Here is a 23,974-nt window from a genome sequence, read left to right as displayed (position 1 = left end):
GGCTAGTGCTCTCGCATGGAAATTGTTCACTTGCGAAATCACCTTTTACAATCATAATCATCCTAATGATATGAATAATAAATAGTATAAGCTTATCCAACCACTCGAGGATGTTGATGATGAGGGAAAGGGCGATGAAGTATTATGGGAAGGAGGAGGGTGGTGTTTCCACTACATCATTGCACAATGCGATGCATAGTTATGCTACATGCTAAAGAATGCCCATGCAGTAAGTGCCACTTGGATAGTGCCCCTCATGGGAAAATTATTCACTTGCCCAAGTGCCCTAGTACAAATATGATGAAATCATGCAATGTAGAAGACAATAACTAAAGTTATGAGTAAACAAACAACAAAATCCCTAACACAATAGATGGGATGTACCGTACAAACCACACAGGTCAATGGCGCGCATCTAGTGACCAGAAGGATCCCTAGTCTCCCGCTCTCCAAGTGGATGTGATCCAATACAAGAATGGAGGAATGAGAATTTATAGACATAAGGACCAATAATGATAATAATGTCTTTGAAGTAATTGAAATCGTATAAACACCAAGAGTAGAAGACCACTCCCTCTCATTGTCGGATGGTGAAAGGAGAAGGAAGAAGAGTGAAATGTATGTTGAGCTGAAAAACCTGTGAAATGAATGGCTTCCAAGGATGCATCCAAGAAGAGTAACCAAGAAGAGCTGAAGAATCCAAGTCTTTGCTTCAATCAACTAGTAGGTCCTATAAGGGTTAGTGTCAATTTGCAAAAGACAAGTTAGAAGCAAAAATTCCACAATCGACCATAAAGCATGCATATGTCAACTTCAATGAAAAGTGCTTGCAAGTGCAATGTGTAAGGTGTGTGAAACCAGCCTTCCTTCTTGGATAGGGTGGTTTAACCTGATTAAGCACTTAATTACAACAATCAACAAATGAATATAAACTGAAATGCTCACTTTACCTTCATAAACTTGGACAGTGGACACCCTATTGGCCCCAAAATTGGCGCCCATTTCGGTATTTCTTTAATTTCAAATGCTGATGGATAAATAACAAGCCGAGATTTCACGATCTCCTTGGCTGATTCAAAAGCCCCTTGCTGTTTCAATAATCAACAAAGCATTCGGGCAAATTACCCCTTGATTTTCACACAGGACTTGCTCTAATGGAACCCCAACTAGTCAAATGCTGCCCCAAATTCACAATAGATGGGCTAGCATCTGAAATCCTCACAATTTCACGAAATTCCGGTGCTGATTTCAATGTACAATGCCTTTGACTAATGGCATGGGTCCCAATGTGGCTACTAAACCCTAATTACTACTGTAATTTAGGGTTTACAGCAGTAAACTCTCTGTTGTCCACCAAATTTGGCTGTGCTCTGCTACCAATGGCAGAGAATTGCTGAGAATGCTTGAGCATAGACTGGAGGAGATGAGTGAATACTGTAGAAAGAGAGAAAATCAGCTGAAATGTATCTTTTGATTCGTAGCTCTGATGACAAATCTGATGGCACCAACAGCTTCAAAAGGGGGGTAAAACACAAGCTCAACTGGTAAACCCTTCTCTTCTACCGCCGCCTCTCTTGAGGCGGAAGAGAAATCCTGCTGCCCCCTGTGCTGTTGCGGCGCGCGATCAATCGTCGTCCCTCAGAGCCAAATCTGATCACCTCCTCTCCCTCTACCAAGCTCCGAACGGCTGCAATTCAGCTTCCACCACCCTCCAACAGCCTTCTCCCTAGTTGCATGGGAAAGTTTTGCTAAGTGGCAGCGGTCCTAATGCATTTTCAGCCATTAAATTAATTTTTCAAAATTAATTAATTCTGAAAATTAATTTCAGCCCTTTTGACCTTGCCCAAAACTAAACATGCCCATCTATAATGAAATTGGTTAGGCCATTTGCAACTTGGAGTGGTTCCCAACCTCTGTTGACCCTTAGACTAGCATTAATTAATGCTAGTCCGTAGTGTCACCACTGACACTTAATGGCCAAACAATTGTCCTAGGGTCTAACCTGGCACCAACTGACCATAAAAACCCAGTTGGCATAACTTAACACAACTTTTGCCTTTAACACCCACTACATCCTCGGGGTCCTTGGCCCGTTTCCAATGAAATAACTGCCATGTGCATCACATGTGCTAAACAACCTTGCACATTTGATTAATAACTTAATCAAATGTTACTTTCAAGATTAAAGCATCTCAAAATTTCACGTCCCCGTGACAGACCTCCCCCTTGAAAACCTTGCAATCGTCCTCGATTGCACTGCATTGGGCCAAAGCAAAAGTATATTGCACTGGAATTTCAATTTGGTATGACAGTCATCACAGCATTGGCCACTGTTGTCGAACCATTGCATATGCGCAAAACGTATTGAAAATTTCCAGCCAGTAAAACATAATAGAAAAGTGAAAAATAGTCCAAAACTGTTGCTAGAAACCATTGGATGCATCGATAACTCATGTTTCTCAACCGTTCTGACTTCAAAACCACAGTAAAGCATATTCTTAGCATAAACCATGGTTGAAACTGTTAATGACATTCGTTTACATGTGGCTGTCCATGGAATCAGCTGTAAACCATTAAAAACTGAGCATGACTTGATCATAAACTGATCATGGACTGATATGAGAACTGATAACAAATGGATGCAAATGTGACTCAAAACTGATCACAAGCTGATGGTAAAGAAACTGATCAGAAATTGATGCAAAACTGATCCCAAAGTGATCATAAATGGTTCTCAAACTGATAAAAAACTGAGCTGAAACTAATAAAAAATTGATCTCAAAACTGAGGCAAAAACTCATGCCAAACTCATCCAAAAACTCATGCATAAGTATAGTCTTAGAGCCGTGGTAACAACTATACACATATACATGTATCTCACAGTGACTAGTACACCGAGTAGTGACCTCATGGCAGACATACTGTTAGCACAATACCTTGAATGTATGCTGAATACATCCGAGATCCACTACATACGAGAGCTGTCCAAAACCGGTGGAGTGGAAGTGCTACCTCCCCCTTGAGCATCAGGCAATGCTCCGGACCCCGCTTTGTTGAACCTGAGTAAGCCCGATCCAAAGTCGGCTCTAACTGAAAGGCATCGAGATAAAGTTGCAACAACTGAGGATGGTCTGCCAAGTCATCCTCTTCCATCCATTTTGCATCCATTGGTGAATAGTTTTGAAACTTCACCAAATATCTTCTGGAAACTTTGCCTGCTTGGGTACCAAGATCTCATCTAGTTCCTCAACCTCTGGCTGAATTTCAGCAGATACATCTTCTGGCACATCACCACAAAAGGGTCTCAACAAATTGACATGAAAGGTATTGTGTATCCACCAATGTGGAGGTAATTTCAGCCGATATGCAACATCGCTGACCTTTTCCAATACTTGAAAGGGCCCATAGTATCTCATGCTTAACTTCGGATACAACCTCTCTCTTCTCTTCATCTTTATCAGCCTTGCCTTTTCGAAACGCAGCAATACATAATTGCCCTCTGCAAACTTCAAAGCACGTCTATGGCGATCGGCTGCCCGCTTTTGATTGTTCTGTGATCTCTGAAGTGCATACTTTATCTTTGCATAGGCTGCATCCAAGCTTTCCACAAAGCGATTAGCCTCAAAGATCTTATCCTTAGTGTGCAAAATAGGTGGAACCTTCTTGCCACCCTCAACCACCTCAAATGGAGCCTTGCCAGTGGAACTATGCACCGTATTGTTGTATGCAAACTCAACCAATGGCAAATATTACTTCCACTGTCTCTTGTGGTCTGAAACATAGCACCTCAAAAGATCCAACACTGTGGAATTTGCTTCCTCAGACCGACCATCTGTCTGTGGATGGAAGGATGATGAGATTTTCAGCGTGGTACCCATATTCTCAAACAACCCCTTCTAGAATAGACTGGTGTCGAGGGTCTCGATCATTGATGATCAACTCAGGCATACCATGATACTTGAAAATGTGTTGCATAAATAATTGTGCCATATGATCAGCCTTTATCTTTTTCCTCACCGGAATGAAATGGGCTTGTTTGCAGAACCTGCAGATAATAGTCCATATCCCATCATTTCCTATAGGTGTCCTAGGAAGCTCAAAGATAGTCCATAGCAATGCTCTGCCAAGGCCTATCTGGAATACGCAAGGGTTGCAACAAGCCCGGCATCTTTTACCTATCATGCTTTACCTTCTGACATATAATGCATGCCCTAACATACTGCTCTACATCATGCCTCAAAGGTGGCCAATAAAAGAAATGCTCCACTGCCTTGACTGTGGCATCAATACCTCTGTGTCATGCATACGGAGGAGTATGACTTTCAATGATCACTCTAGGCCTTAACTGCTTTGTGACACAGCCGTCCATGCATCATCAGAAATCCATCTCTTAGCATAAAATGCTCATGCCTTTGGCCATTGCAAAGTTGATCATAAACATTAGCAAAGTCTGAATCAGCAGCATATTGCTCTTTCATGGCATCCAACTCAGTGTGATAAACCATAGTGACGGCTGAAATTTGTGGCTTATGTGACAGTGCATCAGCCACAACATTCTTTTTACTATCAATGTGTACAATCTGAAAATGAAACATAGAGAGAAAAGGTACCCATCTCATATACTTCTTTGACAACTTTGTTTGCGTCAGAAAGTACCTCAAAGTCTGATGGTCTGTCTGCACTGTAAAATCAGCCCCCAACAAATAATGTTTCCACGTAGATATTGCATGAATTACAATCAAGAGCTCTTTCTCATAAACCTGTTTAAACCCAAGAAGCTGCGGATCTTATGAACATTCTTCAAAGCTGGCCATGAACGTATTGCTTCAACCTTAGCAGGGTCCATACGAATACCATCAGCCGATACAATATGTCCCAAGAAGTGGATTTTATGCAAAAAGAATTCACTCTTCTTGTCATTGATAACCAGCCTATACTTACGTAGCTCATTGAAAACAATGTCCAAGTGCTTTCTATACTCCGTCTCATTCTTTGAATAGACAATCATGTCATCAAAGAAAGTACCCACAAATGCTCTATGTGGCCGAAAGATGCAATCCATCATCCGATTAAAAGTAGCAGGAGCATTCGTAAGTCCAAAAGGCATGACAAGAAATTCATATAACTCAAAAGATGTCCTGAAAGCTGTCTTAGGCACATCCTCCGGTCTAATGCATATGTGATGATACCCACTTTTTAAATCTATATGGTTGAATATTGCTGCCCCTTGCAATCTATGCATAACATCATCATTCCGAGGAATCGGAAAGTGGTTCTTTATCGTGATCTTGTTTAGAGCACGATAGTCAATGCACATACGCCATGAACCATCATTTATTTGCACCAAAAGCACTGGAGAACAGAAAGGAGATGAGCTGGGCTGAATCAACCCTTTTTCTAACAGCTCATTTACCTGACTCATAATCTCCTCCTGTTGAGCTGCACTGATTCTATAGGGTGGTTTATTAGGAGGGCTACTTCCAAGGATAAGGTCTATGCCATGATCTTTGGGTCTTTCAGGTGGTAGCTGCCTTGGAAGTGACCGAGAGAAGCATTCAGCATACATTTTTAGAAATGACATGCGATCCTTCTCTAATTTAGACATATTCCCAACATTCTCACTATTATCCTTATCCTTAGCAAAAACTAAATACGTTGAAAGATGAATTTTCATTACTTTAGAAATAGCAGTTGCAGATACAACAGGGACAGATTCCCCTTTCAACGTTACATCAAGTGTGAGTGTCTTTCCCTTATGTTGAATAGTGATCTCTTTTGCATATGAATCAATTACTGCATGTATACGGTGGCACCATGGCATACCAAGCAACACATCACAACCCTCAAGTGAAGCAATGTAAAACTCTTCACTGTTCACATATCCCTGTATGTGCAATCGAAGCTTTCCAATGAGTGGTGTGACAGGTTTTACATGACCCTTACATGCCATTCCAACTTTCCCATGGCTCCCATCTCATCCTCTTTGATGCCTAAACGGGCTGCCATGTCAGTAGAGATGAAGTTGGCTTGTGCGCCATTATCAAAGAAGATCAACGCATGTTGATTCCTAATTTTGCCCCATGCTCTGCACAACTCAATAGCATCACCATTGGGCTGATCACTAACATTGGCCACTAATTCCACTAATGTTTTGGACCTTTTACCCTTAGGATCTCCCTGATTTTTTGATTTTGCAGCTTGCTGCTTATTGGGACAGTTCTTGGTAATATGACTCTCCTGTTCACAAATATAGCATTTATTTGCAGCCATCAATTTCCTACGTTGTGCCAATGTTTTCGAGTCATTTCTTTGCTGTTTTGGCCTCTTTTCAGGCTGGTTTTCAGATATGCCCCTTTTCTCAGTCTTAAACAACTTTTTATTCGGCTTCTCCCCACTCTTTTGGAAGCTCGAATCCTTTCCATGCAGCAAAGCATCGGCTGTAGCAGCAGTCTCTATGAGCTAAGACATGCTAGACACGCTGGATTTTATGCAAAAATCCCTGATTCCTTTGGGCAGTCCACATACATATTCCTTTGGGCAGCCCACATACATATTTTTCCACTTGCTCATGAAGGGGTACAGCACGATAAGAAGTGACGGGTAGCAATGCATCCCAAAACTTCTTATTGTATTACTCTAAATTCTTGCATTTTTTTGCATCAAGCTTGTTCCAAGCTGTCATGATGTCCACCTCAAAGGTACTAGTCAACCAATTCGATGCAAACATTTGCTTGAATTGTACCCATGTTGACGGTGCTCTACCTTGCATCAACAGCGTGGACCACCACTGCAATGCATTCCCCTTCAAGAAAGTGACTGTCTTTTGAATCTTAGAGGATTCGTTGAAGTTTCCCCCTGAATAGGATGCATCATACTGTTGAATGAAGGTCAAAGCTTTTAGCCTATCTTGTGCACCACTGAAGGACTCAAACTTCACTGCTTTTCCACCCTCATCATAGTCTTTTGCTTCCCCTTTGGGAGTCAAGTTATCATATACTGGCTGCTGCAAAAAGGGTGCATTTGCTGTATTTACATCATGACCAAGCCCAAATGAAGCATTTGGATGACCAACAGTCATTCCTTGAGCCCCATAAGCATTCGAGGGTGTAGATGCATTGTCAAACATTCCACTTTGTGCCCCAGGCATCAAGCCAGTGGTACTATACATAGGGTTTTGCACATTTCCAGCCATATCCAAAAACAATGGGCCTTGCACACCATGCATTGGCTGCTGCATACCATAGGGATTTGTGCCATGCATTCCCGTATGCGGCCCTTGGCCAACCACTGCACGAAAAATCGTACTATCACCAAAGTATCCTGGCTGCCCCATCATAGCATGCATGCCCGGTTGTCCAAAATCCATTGGATTGGCACTTCCATAATGGCCTTGCATTTGCATTTCTTGACCCATAGATACCAACTGTTTAGCTTCATTGGCCTCTTTAGGAGCTTCAAGTGAAGGATTTGGCACTATCTTTGATGCACCTTGTTGTCCCAAAGGTGTAAAAGTTGACTTCTTTTTCTTGCCCTTGTTGTCCTTCTTCGGAGCATTCAAAAATTGGGTGAACTAAGGATCCTTTGCCAATTTAGCAAAGAGATTTGCTGCTGTCCTCATCCGATTCTTGAAGTGGTCATCAAATTCCTCTTTACTTTGCTGGTCATCTACCTCATGACAGCTCGAAGGCCCTGCATCTTGCCCAACAACAACATTTTCAGCTTGTTGTCCATCATGAGAGCCTTTTCCAAGATTAGGCATTTCATTTTCTTCATTCCCATGAGAATGTCCATACTGAGAGGCATCATCACTGCTTGATTTCATCTCACTGTATGAAGACATGTTGCTGTAATTTCTCAGCTGAGCACAAAAATCAGGACTAGCACAAAGCTTTGGCTTGCAATCAGGTGCCTCGGGCTCACCAAATCAAGAGATCGAGTGATTATCCTGGCAATGGAACCATGAAACCAGCCTTCCTTCTTGGATAGGGTGGTTTAACCTGACTAAGCACTTAATTACAGCAATCAGCAAATGAACATAAACTGAAATGCTCACTTTACCTTCATAAACTTGGACAGTGGACATCGTGTTGGACCTAAAACTGGCACCCCTTTCGGTATTTCTTTAATTTCAAATACTGATGGATAAATTACAAGTTGAGATTTCACGATCTCCTTGGCTGATTCAAAAGCCCCTTTCTATTCCAATAATCAGCAAAGCATTTGGACAATTTGCCCCTTGATTTTCACCCAAGACTTGCTCTAATGGAACCCCAACTGGTCAAATGTTGCCCCAAATTCACAATAGATGGGCTAGCATCTGAAATCCTCACAATTCCACGAATTTCCGGTGCTGATTTCAGTATACAATGCCTTTGACTGATGGCACGGGTCCCAAGGTGGCTGCTAAACCCAAATTACTGCTGTAATTTAGGGTTTACAACACTGAACTCTCTGTTGTCCACCAAATTTGATTGTACTCTGCTACCAATGGGTGAGAATTGTTGAGAATGCCTGAGCATAGATTGGAGGAGATGAGTGAATGCTGTAGAAAGAGAGAAAATCAGCTGAAATGTATCTTTTGATTCGTAGCTCTGATGACAAATCTGATGGCACCAACAGCTTCAAAAGGGGGGTAAAATAGCAGCTAAGCTTAGCTGCCGAGCCCTCCTCTTCTACCGCCACCTCTCTTGAGGTGGAAGAGAAACCTTGTTGCCCCCTGTCCTGGCATGGCACGCAATCAGCTGTCGTCCCTCAGAGCCAAATCTGATCACCTCCTCTCCCTCTACCAAGCTTCGAACGACTGCAATTCAGCTTCGACCAACCTCCAATAGCCTTCTCCCTAGTTGCATGGGAAAGTTTTGCCAAGTGGCAGCCTTTCTAATGCATTTTCAGCCATTAAATTAAATTTTCAGAATTAATTAATTCTGAAAATTAATTTTAGCCCTTTTGACCCTGCCCAAAACTAAATATGCCCATCTGTAATGAAATTGGCTAGGCCATTTGCAACTTGGAGTGGTTCCCAATCTCTGTTGACCCTTAGACTAGCATTAATTAATTAATTAATGTTAGTTCCTAGTATCATCGCTGACACTTAATGGCCAAACAATTGTCCTAGGATCCAACCTAGCACCAACTAACCACTAAAACCCAGTTGGCATAACTTAACACAACTTTTGCCTTTAACACCCACTACATCCTCGGGGTCCTTGGCCTGTCCCCATTAAATAACTGCCATGTGCATCACATGTGCTAAACAACCTTGCACATTTGATCAAATGTTACTAGCAAGATTAAAGCATCTCAAAATTTCACGTCCTCCTGACAATGTGAAGATGATTCCACTATCAAAATGCTAAAGATGTAGGTAAGTAAGAGTAGAAATGTGCAATGGAATAGCGAAGCTAAACTAGAGGGTGCCTTGCAAGAATCAAGAGATGCATAGGCGGAAAGTGTGAGAGGTTCAATTAGTGTCGTCGACGTTTGAATTGGTGGAAAGCTTCTTTTCTAAATCCTCTACAGATGGCTCCTTTATGCACATCCACTAATGACAGTGGAGTGCGGTGATGAAGTCCTAGTTTATCTAGAAGCGGATATGGTACATGGTTGGTGGAGCTATGGCACGTCCTCAACAGCCTTCTCTTGTTCCATCTGATTTTGATGAAGACAACCATGAGGAGGCCGTGCTTACATGGGATTTGGATGATGCCCGTGCTTATTCGGCCTTACTTCGGTGTATTTCCAAAGAAGTCCTACGAGCGGTCACCTCCTGTAGGATAGCTTTAGATGTATGGTTAAAGTTGCAGTTGATGTACGAGGCTCCTTCCACCATGAGGGCCGTTACTCTCTATGGCTAGCTTCAATGATTGAAGTTTGGGTTCCCAAGGAAATGATCCAATCATTCCTACTTTGAGTTACCCAACTTAAGGACTAGCTTCCCACTATGCAGTCTGTCCTATCCGAGGCACATCTTGTTGGTACGGTACTCTATAAGCTTCCTTGGGAGTTTAATGGAGTGGCGAATGTTTTACAGGTGGAGACATCTACCACTCCTGTCGGTTTTCTTCATATGTCATCGATGCTACTTGAGCATGAGGCTACTTTCCGACTATAGGGGAGGCTTCCGTCACATTATGAGGTTCAGATGAGGCTCTTGCAGCTTCAAAGAGGGGTTCGAAGATGAAGAAGTCGAAGGTCTAGTGTTACCAGAGTGGCAAGAAGGGCCATTTATGGAAGGATTGCAAAGAGTTAGCGGCTTCCAGGAAGCAAAAGGCGCAGAAGACGAAGCGGGATGTGGACTCCTCCGACGAGTCATCATCTGCACTGGAAGACTTATAGGATGCTTTGTTTTGCTAATTCATTTCTTCCATGAGCAAAACACTCTCTACATCAGCATACAAAAGGATTGCATTAGAATTGCTCATAGCAGTCTTGAATGTATTCCAACTCTCTGGTAGAGTGCAAAGCAAGAACATAGCCTTAAATTCTTCATCAATCATGAACTTCAAGGCAACCAGCTGGCTGAAAATGGAGTTAAACTCACTCAAGTGAGTAGACATTGCTGTACCCTCTTTCATATCAAATCCATAAGCTTTTTCAGCCAATAAACTTTGCTTGCGGCACTCTTCTGTGCATACGGTTCTTCCAATCGAGTCCTAATAGCATAGGTAGAATCCAAACCTTCAATGTTTAACAGCAAGATATCAGAAATCGATAGCTCGATGGTTGAGCATGCAAAGCTCATTTAACTCATCCTAGTCTTCCTGTTTCATATTTGCAAGCTTTGCCCCTTTTGTCTTAATCAGCTTTGCCTGCTTCTTTTGCAACAGGATATTATAGCATTGTTTTTGCCAGACTGCAAAGTTATGTGCTCCTTCAAGCTTCTTAATGTGCATGAGATGACTGCTGTCACTGTTGCCAGCCATGATTTTTATTCCAAATGTGACCAAAAAATTCAGCAAATGCAGGCCCAAACTGTCACACAAGTGACCAAGGTACAAACAAGTACCAATCAGCAATAAATGACCACGTAAAAGCAGAAATTTCAGGTCTGTAAATAAATTTTCAGAAGCACTAAACCTTATGCTACAACACTCCACAACTGATTACAGCTGTTCCAAGGACAAATGCATCACATTACATGAGGAGTCCCAAAATTTAGCTGCAGTTTTTGTTGTACATGCACCCACGGGCACAAAATTTGACATGCACGGTCAAAAGCCCGAAATTTTTGTGCTCAAAGCATCAACCATACATCTGCACTGTCTCTAACATGCATTGAATGGCCCAATTTCGCCAAAATAGAGCATTTCAGCAAAACCCCCAAATGTTTCCAAGTGCTAGGTGTCCAAATTGCATGGAATTAACCCCGCATGTACATAAAATGACCAAATGGCGCACAAATTTTGCCCAAATAGCAAAAGTCCCAAATTGCACGGAGGTCCAATGTGCATCAATGTTGAGAAATTGGGTAAACTTCAGCCCAATTCTTGCATGTACATGAAAAGCCTCAAATGTCGGAGGCAAAATGTCACAAATTCTTGCAATTTCTGAGACAAATATCACTATTGTGTCTTGCTCGCATCAAATCTGGACAAATCCCCAAATTTTTGGCACACATCTGTCCAAAATTTTGAATTGTGCTTACATGCATGAACGCCCGTTAGTGAGCAAAGGGCTTGCTTGCAAGGAACCTTTGAAAAAATTAAAAATTTTGCAAAGGAAGAATGACGAATGTGCCCCGTTCATTGTCACCTGCTCGTGTGACCCGCGTCTGACCAGAAATGATGTTTTTAACCTGTGCCTGCAACCATGTGATTGCATTTGACCAGGAAATGACGTTTTGACTTGCGCCTGCAACCACGTGACTGCGTGAGCTGTCGCCTGACTGAAACGTGAAAGAACAATGATGAGCTGACATGCATGGATGCCGAGAAGCGCAAACACCTTAGCCACCAGCTCTAATACCAGTTTGAAGTGAGTGATGCATAGTGGCGATGTAATGTCCGGCGATGGAAATGTTAGGTAGAGAGCAAAACGTAAGTAAGAGTAGCGAGCAAGTGAGAGTCAGAGATAGAGATGCACGAATGTTAGTGGGTACAATGATGAATGTACCCCTTTAGGTTATATATATATATATATATATATATGTATGTATGTATGTATGTATGTATGTATGTATGTATGTATGAAAGTACAAATGTGCTAAGGGTGTGTTCACACCCATGCACATATAAAAGGCACGATGGCCCTTTATTTCCAACAAGTTATTTAGGCATTTTTTATTGTGTCATTTTATGGTCATATTGGGAATTTATTGCTGGCTGACCAGCATTAAATACTGGCCGACCGGACATATTTTATGGCATTATTTGTGCCTATTTATTCTGGGCTCCTCCTCCTCAGTTGGTCAGTTCACCACCTGGAGTTCGTGTGGAGAGAAGAGCCGGTGTCAGTGCCCACGCAGCGAGTGACTCACTGTTGTATGCAACAATATTGTGGCTGATATATGGATTCCATTTCCCGAGCATACATCTGAGTTCTCATTTGTATTGTGTTCTTTCTTTCCCTTTCTCTTTTGTCTTGTGCTTTAGCAGTTTATTACAGGAAAAACCCCGCTCCATCCACTCCACCCCACCACGCCTTCGAAAGCCCCGTTGGACCCACCTCACCCCGCGTCACACCCCCCCACGACGCGGCGCACCCCCCCACCCCACCGCACCCCCCCACGACGCCCCCCCCGCACCCCACCTCGAAAACCCCCGCTCCATTCACACCACGCCACCCAACCACGCCTCCAAAAACCCCGCTCAACCCACGGCACGTCACCTCACCCCCCCACGACATGGCACACCCTCCCTCCTCAGAAATCCCGCTCCGCAATGACAGAGGACACACACCCCACTGCACACAACCCCCTCCCGCGACATGGAACCACCCACCCCCCGGCGGACCTCCTAAAAAAACCCCCCCACGACATATATATATATATATATATGTATGTATGTATGTATGTATGTATGTATGTATGTATGAAAGTACAAATGTGCTAAGGGTGTGTTCACACCCGTGCACATATAAAAGGCACGATGGCCCTTTATTTCCAACAAGTTATTTAGGCATTTTTTATTGTGTCATTTTATGGTCATATTGGGAATTTATTGCTGGCTGACCAGCATTAAATACTGGCTGACCTGACATATTTTATGGCATTATTTGTGCCTATTTATTCTGGGCTCCTCCTCCTCAATTGGTCAGTTCACCACCTGGAGTTCTTGTGGAGAGAAGAGCCGGTGTCAGTGCCCACGCAGCGAGTGACTCACTATTGTATGCAACAATCTTGTGTCTGATATATGGATTTCATTTCCCGAGCATACATCTGAGTTCTCATTTGTATTGTGTTCTTTCTTTCCCTTTCTCTTTTGTCTTGTGCTTTAGCAGTTTATTACAGCTTGTGTTTATGTTTCCATTGCTGCACCACTTCTGACATCATCACCATCCTCACCTGCTCCTTTTGTAAAGCTGCTAATGTCTTGTAGTTCTTCCGGAGGCATCCCTTCTTTCCACAATAATAGCACGAAGACTTTTCTTCCGTTGTATGGCGCCCCTCTCTGAACCTGGAACATTTGAATCACCAAGAGATAGCATCCACATAGAAAAGTGAAGCTGAACATAGCAATTCTCCAACATAACATTGGTAGACGAGTAAATGATGTTTGCATGCTGACCATCAGGAGGAGATGCTAGAGGAGCTGTAAGGAGGGGGATACAGAGAAGATGAGGAGAGGCAAGGGATCTTCATCGAGAAAAGTATGCCAAAAAGATAGACTCACAAGGATTGCATGAGTTCATAGTAGTAAAGAAAGCACATAGAGGAAAGATCGACAATAACCGGAGTGTAGTGATGAGAACGTGACAATTGGATGCACATGAACCCGCTCTAAAGCTGAGCAGTGTATCAAAAAGGAAAATACAGACCAAACATAGCCAAAAAAATAGCTTGAAATGTGTTGCCCAGCCTTGCATAGAAGCAAAGAGCAAAACACAGACAGTAGCTGCATTAAATGCAGTTGACTTGCAAGAAAACAGGTCACATCAGCCTGCTGTCCCCAAAATGCAGATTTAGAAGGGTCAATAACAGGTCTCAAGTCTTGAAATAGCCTTGGAAATCTGTAAACGCAAATGGTAGTCTGCAAAATGCTGAGAAAATAGCAAAAGAACAAGCTGAAAATTAGTTGATGAAGGTCGTCTAGGCTGTAAATCAGTTGCTGCGGCAAGAACAAGTCAAAACAGCAGATGAAAAGTCAAAAGTCAGACCTGAAACAATGTAAAACAGTAGTAGGAACAACGATCCTGCAATCTGATACCATGTTAGAAGTGGATGCGGTGATGGAAGTGTGGAAAACTGCTATAATAGACCGCTGAACGCAAAAGAGAAAGGAAAGAGAAACAGAAACACTGCAAAGAAAGAACATTGCACAAAGAACTCAGAAGCAAAGAGATTCTCGAGAAGTGGAATCCATATCAAGATATGAGACAATACAAAACCAATATGAGTCACTAGCTGTGAAGGCACTAGCACTTGCTCCTCTTCCTCTACCAAAACTTATTAGATGATGCATGATAATAATAATTGTAGAGGAGGGCCTAATAAATAGGTTGAAATAATGCCATAAATGATGTCAGGTTAGCTAGCATTAAATGTTGGGCGACTAGCAATAAATGCCATAAACACCATCAAAATAGCAAATAAAAAATACCTAAAATATCTAGAATGTGCCCATCGCTCTTTGGCATACACAGACTCAACCGTAAATTGACATATTTGCTAATTAAATTAGGGTTTACATCAAATATTTTCTAATATCTCTATCTCTGATGACTCAAACTGTTGGATTCGGTTGAGATAACTTAAGAGATGATTGGGGGATGAAAGAGAATGTTGTAGAGAGAAATTTTAGAGTTTTGTCGTGAGAAATATTAAAAAACTGGTGTTGCCCTGCTCAAACAACCATGGATCATCTACAACTTAGGACCATCAGAAAGATTGTTGTTGCCTCTTGTATATTGTCATCTGCATTAGAAGGACCTTCGACTATTATCATCTACTTCTACAGGGCTCCAAATTGCTGTCACCTGCTATAGGAATGATCCTTGGTGGTTGCAAATCACATCAGTAGCATCTCCTTGCTGTCTAGTAGCCTCCCTCTCTCTCACAATGGCTAGAATGAGCCTCTTTATTTTTTTCCTAGTCTCAAAAACTTTTTTTCACTTACATGGGCAAGTTTTGCTAAGTGGTAGTCTTCTAATTCCATTTTTAAGCATTATTCAACTTACTAAATTAATTTTCAAAAAATACTTATTCTAGCATCCAAAAAAAAATTCCACCAGTCAATAATTAAATTGGCTAGGCCAATTTGTCTTCCAAGTATCCTTGAGCAATTATTGACCCTTGGATTGGCATTAATTAATCAATTAATGCCTAGTCTCTAATGTCACCTTTGATATTAGTGGCTGATGAATTAGACCAGGTCTTAAGTTTAATAGTAGGTATCACCTAGTACTTGTCAAACATAACTTATTACAACTTTGTCTTTGGTACCTACCAATATCTCAGGGTCTTTGGTACCTACCAATATCTCAGGGTTTTAGGTCCCACATTAGCACATTTGATTAACTTCTAATAAAAAATGCTAAGCAAAGAAATAAAAATTTAGGTTCTTGTGATAAACCATCCCCTTGAAATCGTTGCAATTGTCCTCAATTGTATTGCAATGTGCCAAAGCATGTATTGCCACTATTGGAAATACATGCTGGCATCATAGTTAAATAATACATGTACAGTTATACCTATGGCATAACTACGCTCATACCCTCTCCATGTTTGAAATTCCAGCCACTTAGACCAGTTACAATGAAATGTATCCACATGCCAAAATCTGACATTGTTCGGACCTCTTAGGCATTGTAATGCATAATTGAGCATAAACAACATCTCATAGCAATGATGTACGACATAATAGTCATGTAAAGCATACATCAGGCATCAACCATATGTAATTTATGCAACTGTATATGCCTTGTAAATGTATATCATATCAAAATGTACATTTCATGTATTCCATACATGTCAACAACCTTGCTAATGTATAATTTTAGAGCCTAGGTGCAAACCATACACATTTGTATATCAACTCACAGTGACTAGTACATTGAATAGTGATTTCAATGGCAGAAATACTGTCAACACACAATATCTTGGGTGCAAACCAAGTACATTTGAGATCCACTACATAACTGAGCTGTCCATCACTAGGGAAGTGGAGGTGCAACCTTCCCCTTGAGCATCAAGCAATACTTTGGACCCTCTATGCTCTATTGAGCTTGAAAAAGCTCGATCCAAAACTTGCTCTAGCTGAAACACATCAAGGTAAAGTGCATCACTGAGGATAATCTACCAAGTCACTCTTCTCCATCCATTGCATTCTTTCATAGACAAAACAATGTTGAAACTTCACCAAGAAGCACATGAAAACTTCATCTCTAACTTTACTTGCCTCAAAACCTCCAATAGGTTCTAGGCCTTTTTTCCCTCTTAAGCATTGTGATGCTTTGTACTTTCACATTGCTACAATTCCAACTTAACTAATATGCAACATTGTGTCCAGTTGACTAGCCCCTCATGTGTGCCTAACATGCTAGGAGCACCAGATGTATTAGAAGACATTCTTGTTTGCATACATTGGACCATTGCAATGTCACTTTGCATGGGAATTTATATACTACCAACCATACCAAGATACATTTTTTCATACATTGCATGCAGGAATAGCTGTATTTTCCTCATGACCAGCTCTATACAAAGCATTTGCATGACCAACATTAATACCATGAGTCCCAAACATAGTCAGTTGCATATATGCATTGCCAAACTCACCACTTTTTCCCTTAGCATTATGCCAACATTGCTATACATGGGCTTATATATTACTAGCCATACTTGGATATATTGGGCCTTGCACACCATGCATTGATTGCTGCATACCATAAGGAGTTGTACCCTGCATCCTCGTATGCGGTCCCTAACCCACTAGCATGGAAACTAGTGCCACCACCAAAGTACCCTAGTTGCCTCATAATTGCATGCATGCCCCATTGTTCAAAAAGCATTGGATTGACACTTCCAAGTTGGTTGCATATGCATCAATTGCCGCATCAGCATCATTTGCTTATGCTCACTATCCACATTTGGAACATCATGTTGTTGTATTGGCTCTTCCTTCGGTGCATCTTACTATCTCGAAGCTCCCGAAGCTCTTGAAGAAGATTTCCTCTTCTTGCCTTGCCCTCCTAAAAAGGTTCAAAAAGCGCATGAATTGAGGATCATTTGTGAATTGCAAAAACATTTTAGCTAATGTCCTTAGCTGATCTTTAAATTGGTCATCAAATTCTTTTTTCTCTTACTGGTCATAAGCTTCAAGAGACTTACAAGGACCCCCTCCTGTCCAATTCCCTCTTTCTCAGCTTGCTATCCATGTTGTGTGCCTTTAGCCATTGCATTTTTTTCAACACTTCATGAATTTTGAGATTGAGAGGCATCATCCTTGCTTGATCCTATCTCACTATCTAAAGATATTCTTGTTGTAATGCTTAGTTGAATACAATTTCAGCACTAAAGCAAAGCTATGTCATGATCGTCCAACATCTTTGGCAATAACTGCCTTGGGAGTGACTTTGAAAAGCAATCAAACACATTTTCAGAAATGAAACTGGATCCCGATCCAGTTTAGACACGTTTCTTACTTGTTACATATTTGTTCTTAGTAAAGACCAAGTATGTTGAAAGATGATTTTTCATTGCTTTGGATGGATATGGCAAAAACTCATACAATAGGGACAAATTTTCCTTTCAATTTTACATCCAATGTATGGACTTTACCTCTATGATAAAGAGTTACAATTTTATCAAGACTATCAACCACTGCATGCACACGGTGGTACCAAGGCATCGCAAGCATTATATCGCATCCTTCCAAAGATGCAATAAAAAACTCTTTGTTGTCCACAAAACTTTGAATGTGCAAGCCAAGCTTTTCAATGATAGGAGTGATCAGCTCTGCGTGCCCCTTACATTCCATACCAATCTCACCCATGTGAGTCGTGACCCATCTCCTCCTCTCTGATGCCTAGATGGGCAGCCATGTCAACAGAGTTGAAATTCAAACATGCACCAAGATCAAAGAAAGTCAGTGCATGTTGATCTCTAATCTTGCCCCAATCCTCTACATAATTCAGTTGCATCATCATTGGGCTGAATTGTCACTACATCAAGGACTAAACAAACAGAGGTTTTGTGCTTTTCCCCCTTGGAATCTCTCTTATTTTTAGCTTGCTGTTTATTTGTGCAGTCATTTCCCATGTGCCCCTCGTGTTCACATACAAAGCATTTGTTTGCAGCCATTAATTCTTTGCATTGTGCCACCAATTTCCAAGTCTCTCCTTGCTGTTTTTGCCACTTTTCAGTCTCATTTTCTGATCTACATCTTTTCTTAACCTTGGAAGACTTTTTAGATGACTTTTCATCATCATTTTGGAAGCTCAAATCCTTACCATGCAGCAAAGCATCAGCTGTACTTGCCGTCTATATAAGTTGTGACATGCTAGTCTATATGGTTGTTATGCAAAAATCTTTGATCTCTTGAGGCAGCCCATAACAATACTTCTCCACTTGCTCATGAAGGGGGACAGCTTGATAAGAAGTTTGAAGCAAACATTTACTTAAATTGTACCCATGTTGGCTTTGCTTTTCCTTGCATTAAAGTTGTGGTCCACCACTGCAATGCATTCCCCTTTAAGAAAGTGGTCGCCTTTCGAATTTTAGAAGACTCCATGAAATTGCCTCTTGAATAGGCTGTATCAAACTGTTGAATAAAAGTCAGCTTTCAGCCTATATTGTGCACCACTAAAGGATTAAAACTTGACCCCTTCACCACCTTCACTATAGTCCTTTGCTGGCCCTTTCGGAGTCATGCCAATGTTCCCATACATGGGATTTTGCATTCCACTAGCCATACCTTTGATACATTGGGTTTTGCATTCCATGCAACGGTTGCTGCATACCATACAAAGTTTTATCATACATTCCCCTATGTGGTCCTTGACCCACCATAGCTTGGCTCGTTCAAATGCATTAGATTTATTCAAGCTTCAGCTACACTTGCCAGACTTTGTTTAGGTTGGATTTCAGAGTTTAAAGATTCGCTCTTTTCCCTAAATCATGTCTTAAGGTAAGTATTTGTTTTACCATTCAACTATGTTTTGTACACAGCTTCTAAAGTGAGAATTTTTCATAATATTCAAGGATGACCATAATTAAACAGTAACATATTATTGGTTGCTATGCAGCATCCAGGTTTTGACTTCTCTCAGGCAGAATTTACAGGCTCCTGTCCCAATCCTAAGACATTTATGGGAGGTATTGCACCATGAAAATGATGTATTTCAAATTCTGGAATTGAAAGTCAATATCAAGTTGGTGGGTTGCATCGTGAATATCATGACCAGGGCATTGTTGCAATCGAGGTTTGTGGATATATTGATTCTACACGTTATACTACACCCAGGGCAAGGTTTTCCATGTATTTTGAGCCACACAAGTCAAGGCTGCTTGTACTACTATCTGCATGTAATCGAAGTTTGTGAAGCATATTTCTGGTAGTGAGATCATTGAGTATTAAAATTATAATTCTGAGAAAGTAAAATCTCAAGAAGCAAATGTTGGATTAACATATTATGAGTGGCCTGACACTTTTGGGGGATTAAGGAAGCACAAAAAGTAATATAAGACGTGAAATGAGGTGATAGTGTGTTCATGAATCTCATCAAACCACTTTAGTACTAATTGTTTTGTTAGTGTGAATTTGTTTGTGGAGTTGTTTGTGCATTTCCTTCTAGCTCTTTTGTATGTTTGAGAACTTAATGCCTTTGAAATGGGGTATTTGACCTTTTTTTAGCTTCATATTTTGTTGCATAAGCAAACAAAAAAGGTAATTGTTTAGACATCGTGGCTTTAGTTAGTCTCACTATTGAAGAATAGTCCCATGAAGTCAAATCGGAAGTGTGCATACACATCACATTTTGAGCTCTAAGCATAAGAATGTCTCGATTACCAATGGTTGAACTTTGTGTCTAAAATTTCAAAACGTTTAATCAAAGGCAAAAGGAAGGAGTTATCCAAGATTGACAAGTTGATGATGACTAATGGCTATATAACCTTGTCCTTTTCAACTTGACATAGTGCTTGTGCTCAATGTTATGCTCAATGTAGCACTTTTCTTTGGCTCTTCGTGATGCTCGTGATTGTACGTCTTTTCATAATAATCTTCTTCAAGTGACATGATGATCCTTGTGATTTCGCAAAGCACAATCTATGGTAATACCACCCTTTTCTCGAGGAAAATTCAATTGCCTAACTTGTTCTTTTCTTGAAAGCAAAGAACATAATACCACCAAAGCAATGAAGTTTTTGCTCTTAAGGATTTTAAGTCGTCTATGTGTCAATTTGTAAGAGACATGGCTTTGTTCAATTTCATTTAGCTTTCTTTGCAAATAGGCTTACAAGCTTTATAGTAGTAAGAATATATCCCATGAACTTGTTGATGAAAACCTTATGAAAGGCCTTTGTGTATCAATGTGTGGATGCCCTAAAGAATCTTAGCAACTTTGAGGAAAAACAAGTTGAATAGCTTAAAGTCGTTTGTTGAATCTGTTTAGAATAGTCATTTGCATTTTCTAGTTCTTTTTTTTGGTTTAAAGTAGATTTACATTATCGATTCACATTAAGAAATTCATCAAATATTTATTAAACCAATTGTAGGTTCTAATTATAAAAGCCAATTGATATGATTGTTACTTGATTATTTTTAATGAGGCCAATCTCTTCAAAGGATGCAATCATGTAATGCTATTATGTTATAGTGCTAACAATTGAGGAAGGCATTGAGCCATGGTTAATTGAATTGGTGGAATCCAAGAGGGCAATGTGCCATGTTTAGTCAAAGTAGTGGATCAAAGAAGGCATGGTATGGTAAAAGTTATGGATGAAAGGAATCTAACTCATATTGTATGTAAGAAACACCAAGAAAGAATAGTTAGTAGTCAAAGAGAGATTTTTCTAGACTCCTCAAGATTGTGTAAATGTAACCAATTAACTTGCTTCCACCAATCATTTGATTAGAATACTAAAATGCCTTCTTTGGAAATTGCACGCTTTGTTATTACATTGTACTTAACACAAAGTTTGGGTTTGGGTTATAACAAAAATCAAAGAGAGTAGAATACAAACAAAAAGAGGGAATTGGATTGAGGAGGTTCATGCCATTAGTATAATAGGAAAAGGACAAGAAGGGCTCCATGCCATTTTGGTGAATTACTCTTTGATTGCTCTCTAACTCTCTTGATAGTTAGCCATATATATCACATTTTATCTCATTTGTGATCCTCTAGACATGCTTGTGTTATATATTATTACTCATGTTGCTTGGATTCTCTATGGGGTACTTTGTATTGTTTAAAAGTTAAATACATTTGTAGAGCCACCAATATTTGGTCCCTTCACACTTGAGGATCATTCCAAGAATACGCCTAATGTTTGCTATAAAATTATGGGTGTACATACCTAGCTATTGAACACACCCCACCCATTTACCCTCAAGGTTCTTGGCAATTTGGTACTACCATATATAAGCTCACATTGTGAATATGCGGGCTCCCCTTTGACCCCATCTAAGCTCCTGATCACTATACCCATTCCCCAACCCAACCATAACACCAACTCAACATGTCACAGGGCACCTCAACACGACAAGAAACGCAACATAGAACACAACATGCTCACTTATTTGCAAAATGGCCCATCTTGAGGGTAGAAAGTCATTCATATCAAGAACACATGTACATGGTAGCTGGAGGCACAACAAGGGACCTTGTCATGGGTGGAGGGTGGAGCTATCAACATGCATCAACACAATTCCACATCGTGGGGTGAGGGAGCTACAAGAGTAAGAAGAAAAGTTTCCCACACTGATAGCAGCCACGGCATCCCTTTCTTTGGAGTGCTCGTCGTTGTGTCAACTAAGGTATTTCAACTTATCCATGAATATATCCAAAAGTTGACAACAAGATGTCTCTCTCCTCTATGGAGAGAATTCTTGCAAGTTGCAACTGTTGAATAGCAGCAAGGCATTTCTCAAACATGTGCTCCGTAATTAACTATTTGAACCATCATATTTCTGCACATTCTAAAATAGAATAGAGTTTCTGCACCGTTCTAAGAATCATGAAAATACAACTAGCAGAGATATGCTGCTAATAATGCGTTTGCCGAGAGTCGAACCCGGGTCTACTGCTTGGAGGGCAATCATCCTAACCAGGTTTACAAACTCATCGACACAAGAGTTATATAATCACTCTCTGTGGAAGCACAGGTCTTTCTGCACGACTCTAATCTGTCCGTAGGCTCGGGAACTCTTAGGTGTACACATCGAAGGCATATGCATATGCAAAAGCATCTGACACGGTTTGCTTAGGACTACGCACTTGCTTCCTGTCTACGCATAGCTCTCTCTCTCTCTAATAGTCTATGCATCTGTTTTTTATATCAATTAGGTTTTGAGTAATTTGTACATATCACTTGCAATCTTTCCCAAATTTGTGCGTTGCATGCAACCTTTCCCGCAGAGTACATTGGCCATATCTTATATCCTTCGTATTGACTTGCTTGACAATTTGCAGGCTTTTGTTGTCATGTCAATTGGCCTAATCTTCAGATATTTACTCTTCTCTTAATTTGTCAGCTTTTCGAGGCAGTCTATTCTGCACACGTTCTACCTTCAAGCACCTTGCATGCCTTGAACGCATCAAACCATGGATGTCCATATCATTGATGAGAGTATTTCCAGAATTCCAGAGATGAAAAGAAATTTGCAGTGCAGGCCAACGTTCACGCAAATGCTACGTGGGCCCTCGTTTTAAGATGCTGCTGGCATATACAATCTAACATGTAACCACTTTTATCGATGATATGCTGCAAAACTCAGTTACCATGATCACCCACACAGAATCAGAGTGATAAGGGATAGATTGGAACGTAGCGTTAGATTATTAGACATTATCGTAGCCTAATAGGTGTAATCTATATGGTTTCTTCATTTAATGAAACAATCCAAAGCCTCATAAATTTGTCTACTAAAGGAAATATCTTGTCAAATTTTGATTCGTTGTATGCACGGGAGAAGCTCGGCCAGCACATGGTCACTAAGCACACTTTTTATACTTTCACTTCATGATGGACAACTCGAGGCGCTCAACTGTCCTCTTCTATCATATGCTACAGCCCCGATAATGCAGTTCACTCAAAACTACTGAAGTAGTTTACAGCCCCAACATCATTTCCCCCCCCCCCTCCCCCCCTTGCATAGCAAATCTGACTCCCTGCAGTCCACTTGTCTCCAAGTTGGAAACGCCATGGTTGTTTGGACAGGCCCACAATATCCAGATGACTGTTCAGCATACCTGACCAGACCATACTCAGGTCAGTCCTTATGATGCACTATCGGTTCATCCATGTGAAGTCATTCGTCGACACATGCAATAACCAGTTCCTCCCATATGAGGCAGTGCAACACAAATAAAGAGTCGGGTCTATCAGAGCGGTCATGCCCAAACTGGTGAAGGGTCAAATAGCAATTGTAACCACTTCTTGCCCTCTTCCACAAGAGGAGGTCACCTCCACCAGCACTTTACACTGGATTCTACTCTATAACAGATATATGAAACCTACATCAATACACGTCAAATTGCAAATGTAAAAGCTCAAAACAGTTTGAAGTCAGTAGATTTTCTAACCACTAACGAGTGGAAGCTTTACGAGCTCAGAAGAGCCTTTCACCATTACTCTGCACGAAACGTGAAACATTGC

The 23,974-nt window shown here is 40.9% G+C and overlaps 1 protein-coding gene across 1 annotated transcript in view; it reads left to right on the top strand.

The window, feature by feature from the left end:
• Positions 1-19,857, top strand: part of LOC148009245 (uncharacterized) — a 49,980-nt gene extending 30,123 nt beyond the window's left edge. Inside the window, exon 5 of the mRNA XM_087673661.1 lies at positions 19,402-19,857. Coding sequence (XP_087529787.1) covers positions 19,402-19,485 — 84 coding nt within the window. The 3' untranslated portion in view covers positions 19,486-19,857. The remainder of the gene's footprint in view (positions 1-19,401) is intronic.
• The last annotated feature ends 4,117 nt before the right edge of the window (positions 19,858-23,974 follow it).

Source organism: Lygodium microphyllum, unplaced genomic scaffold (genome assembly GCF_053477565.2).
Source record: "Lygodium microphyllum isolate KBCC unplaced genomic scaffold, Lygodium_microphyllum_v1.1.10 scaffold_32, whole genome shotgun sequence".
Taxonomy (NCBI): domain Eukaryota; kingdom Viridiplantae; phylum Streptophyta; class Polypodiopsida; order Schizaeales; family Lygodiaceae; genus Lygodium; species Lygodium microphyllum.
This window is presented reverse-complemented; position numbering and strand designations above follow the sequence as displayed.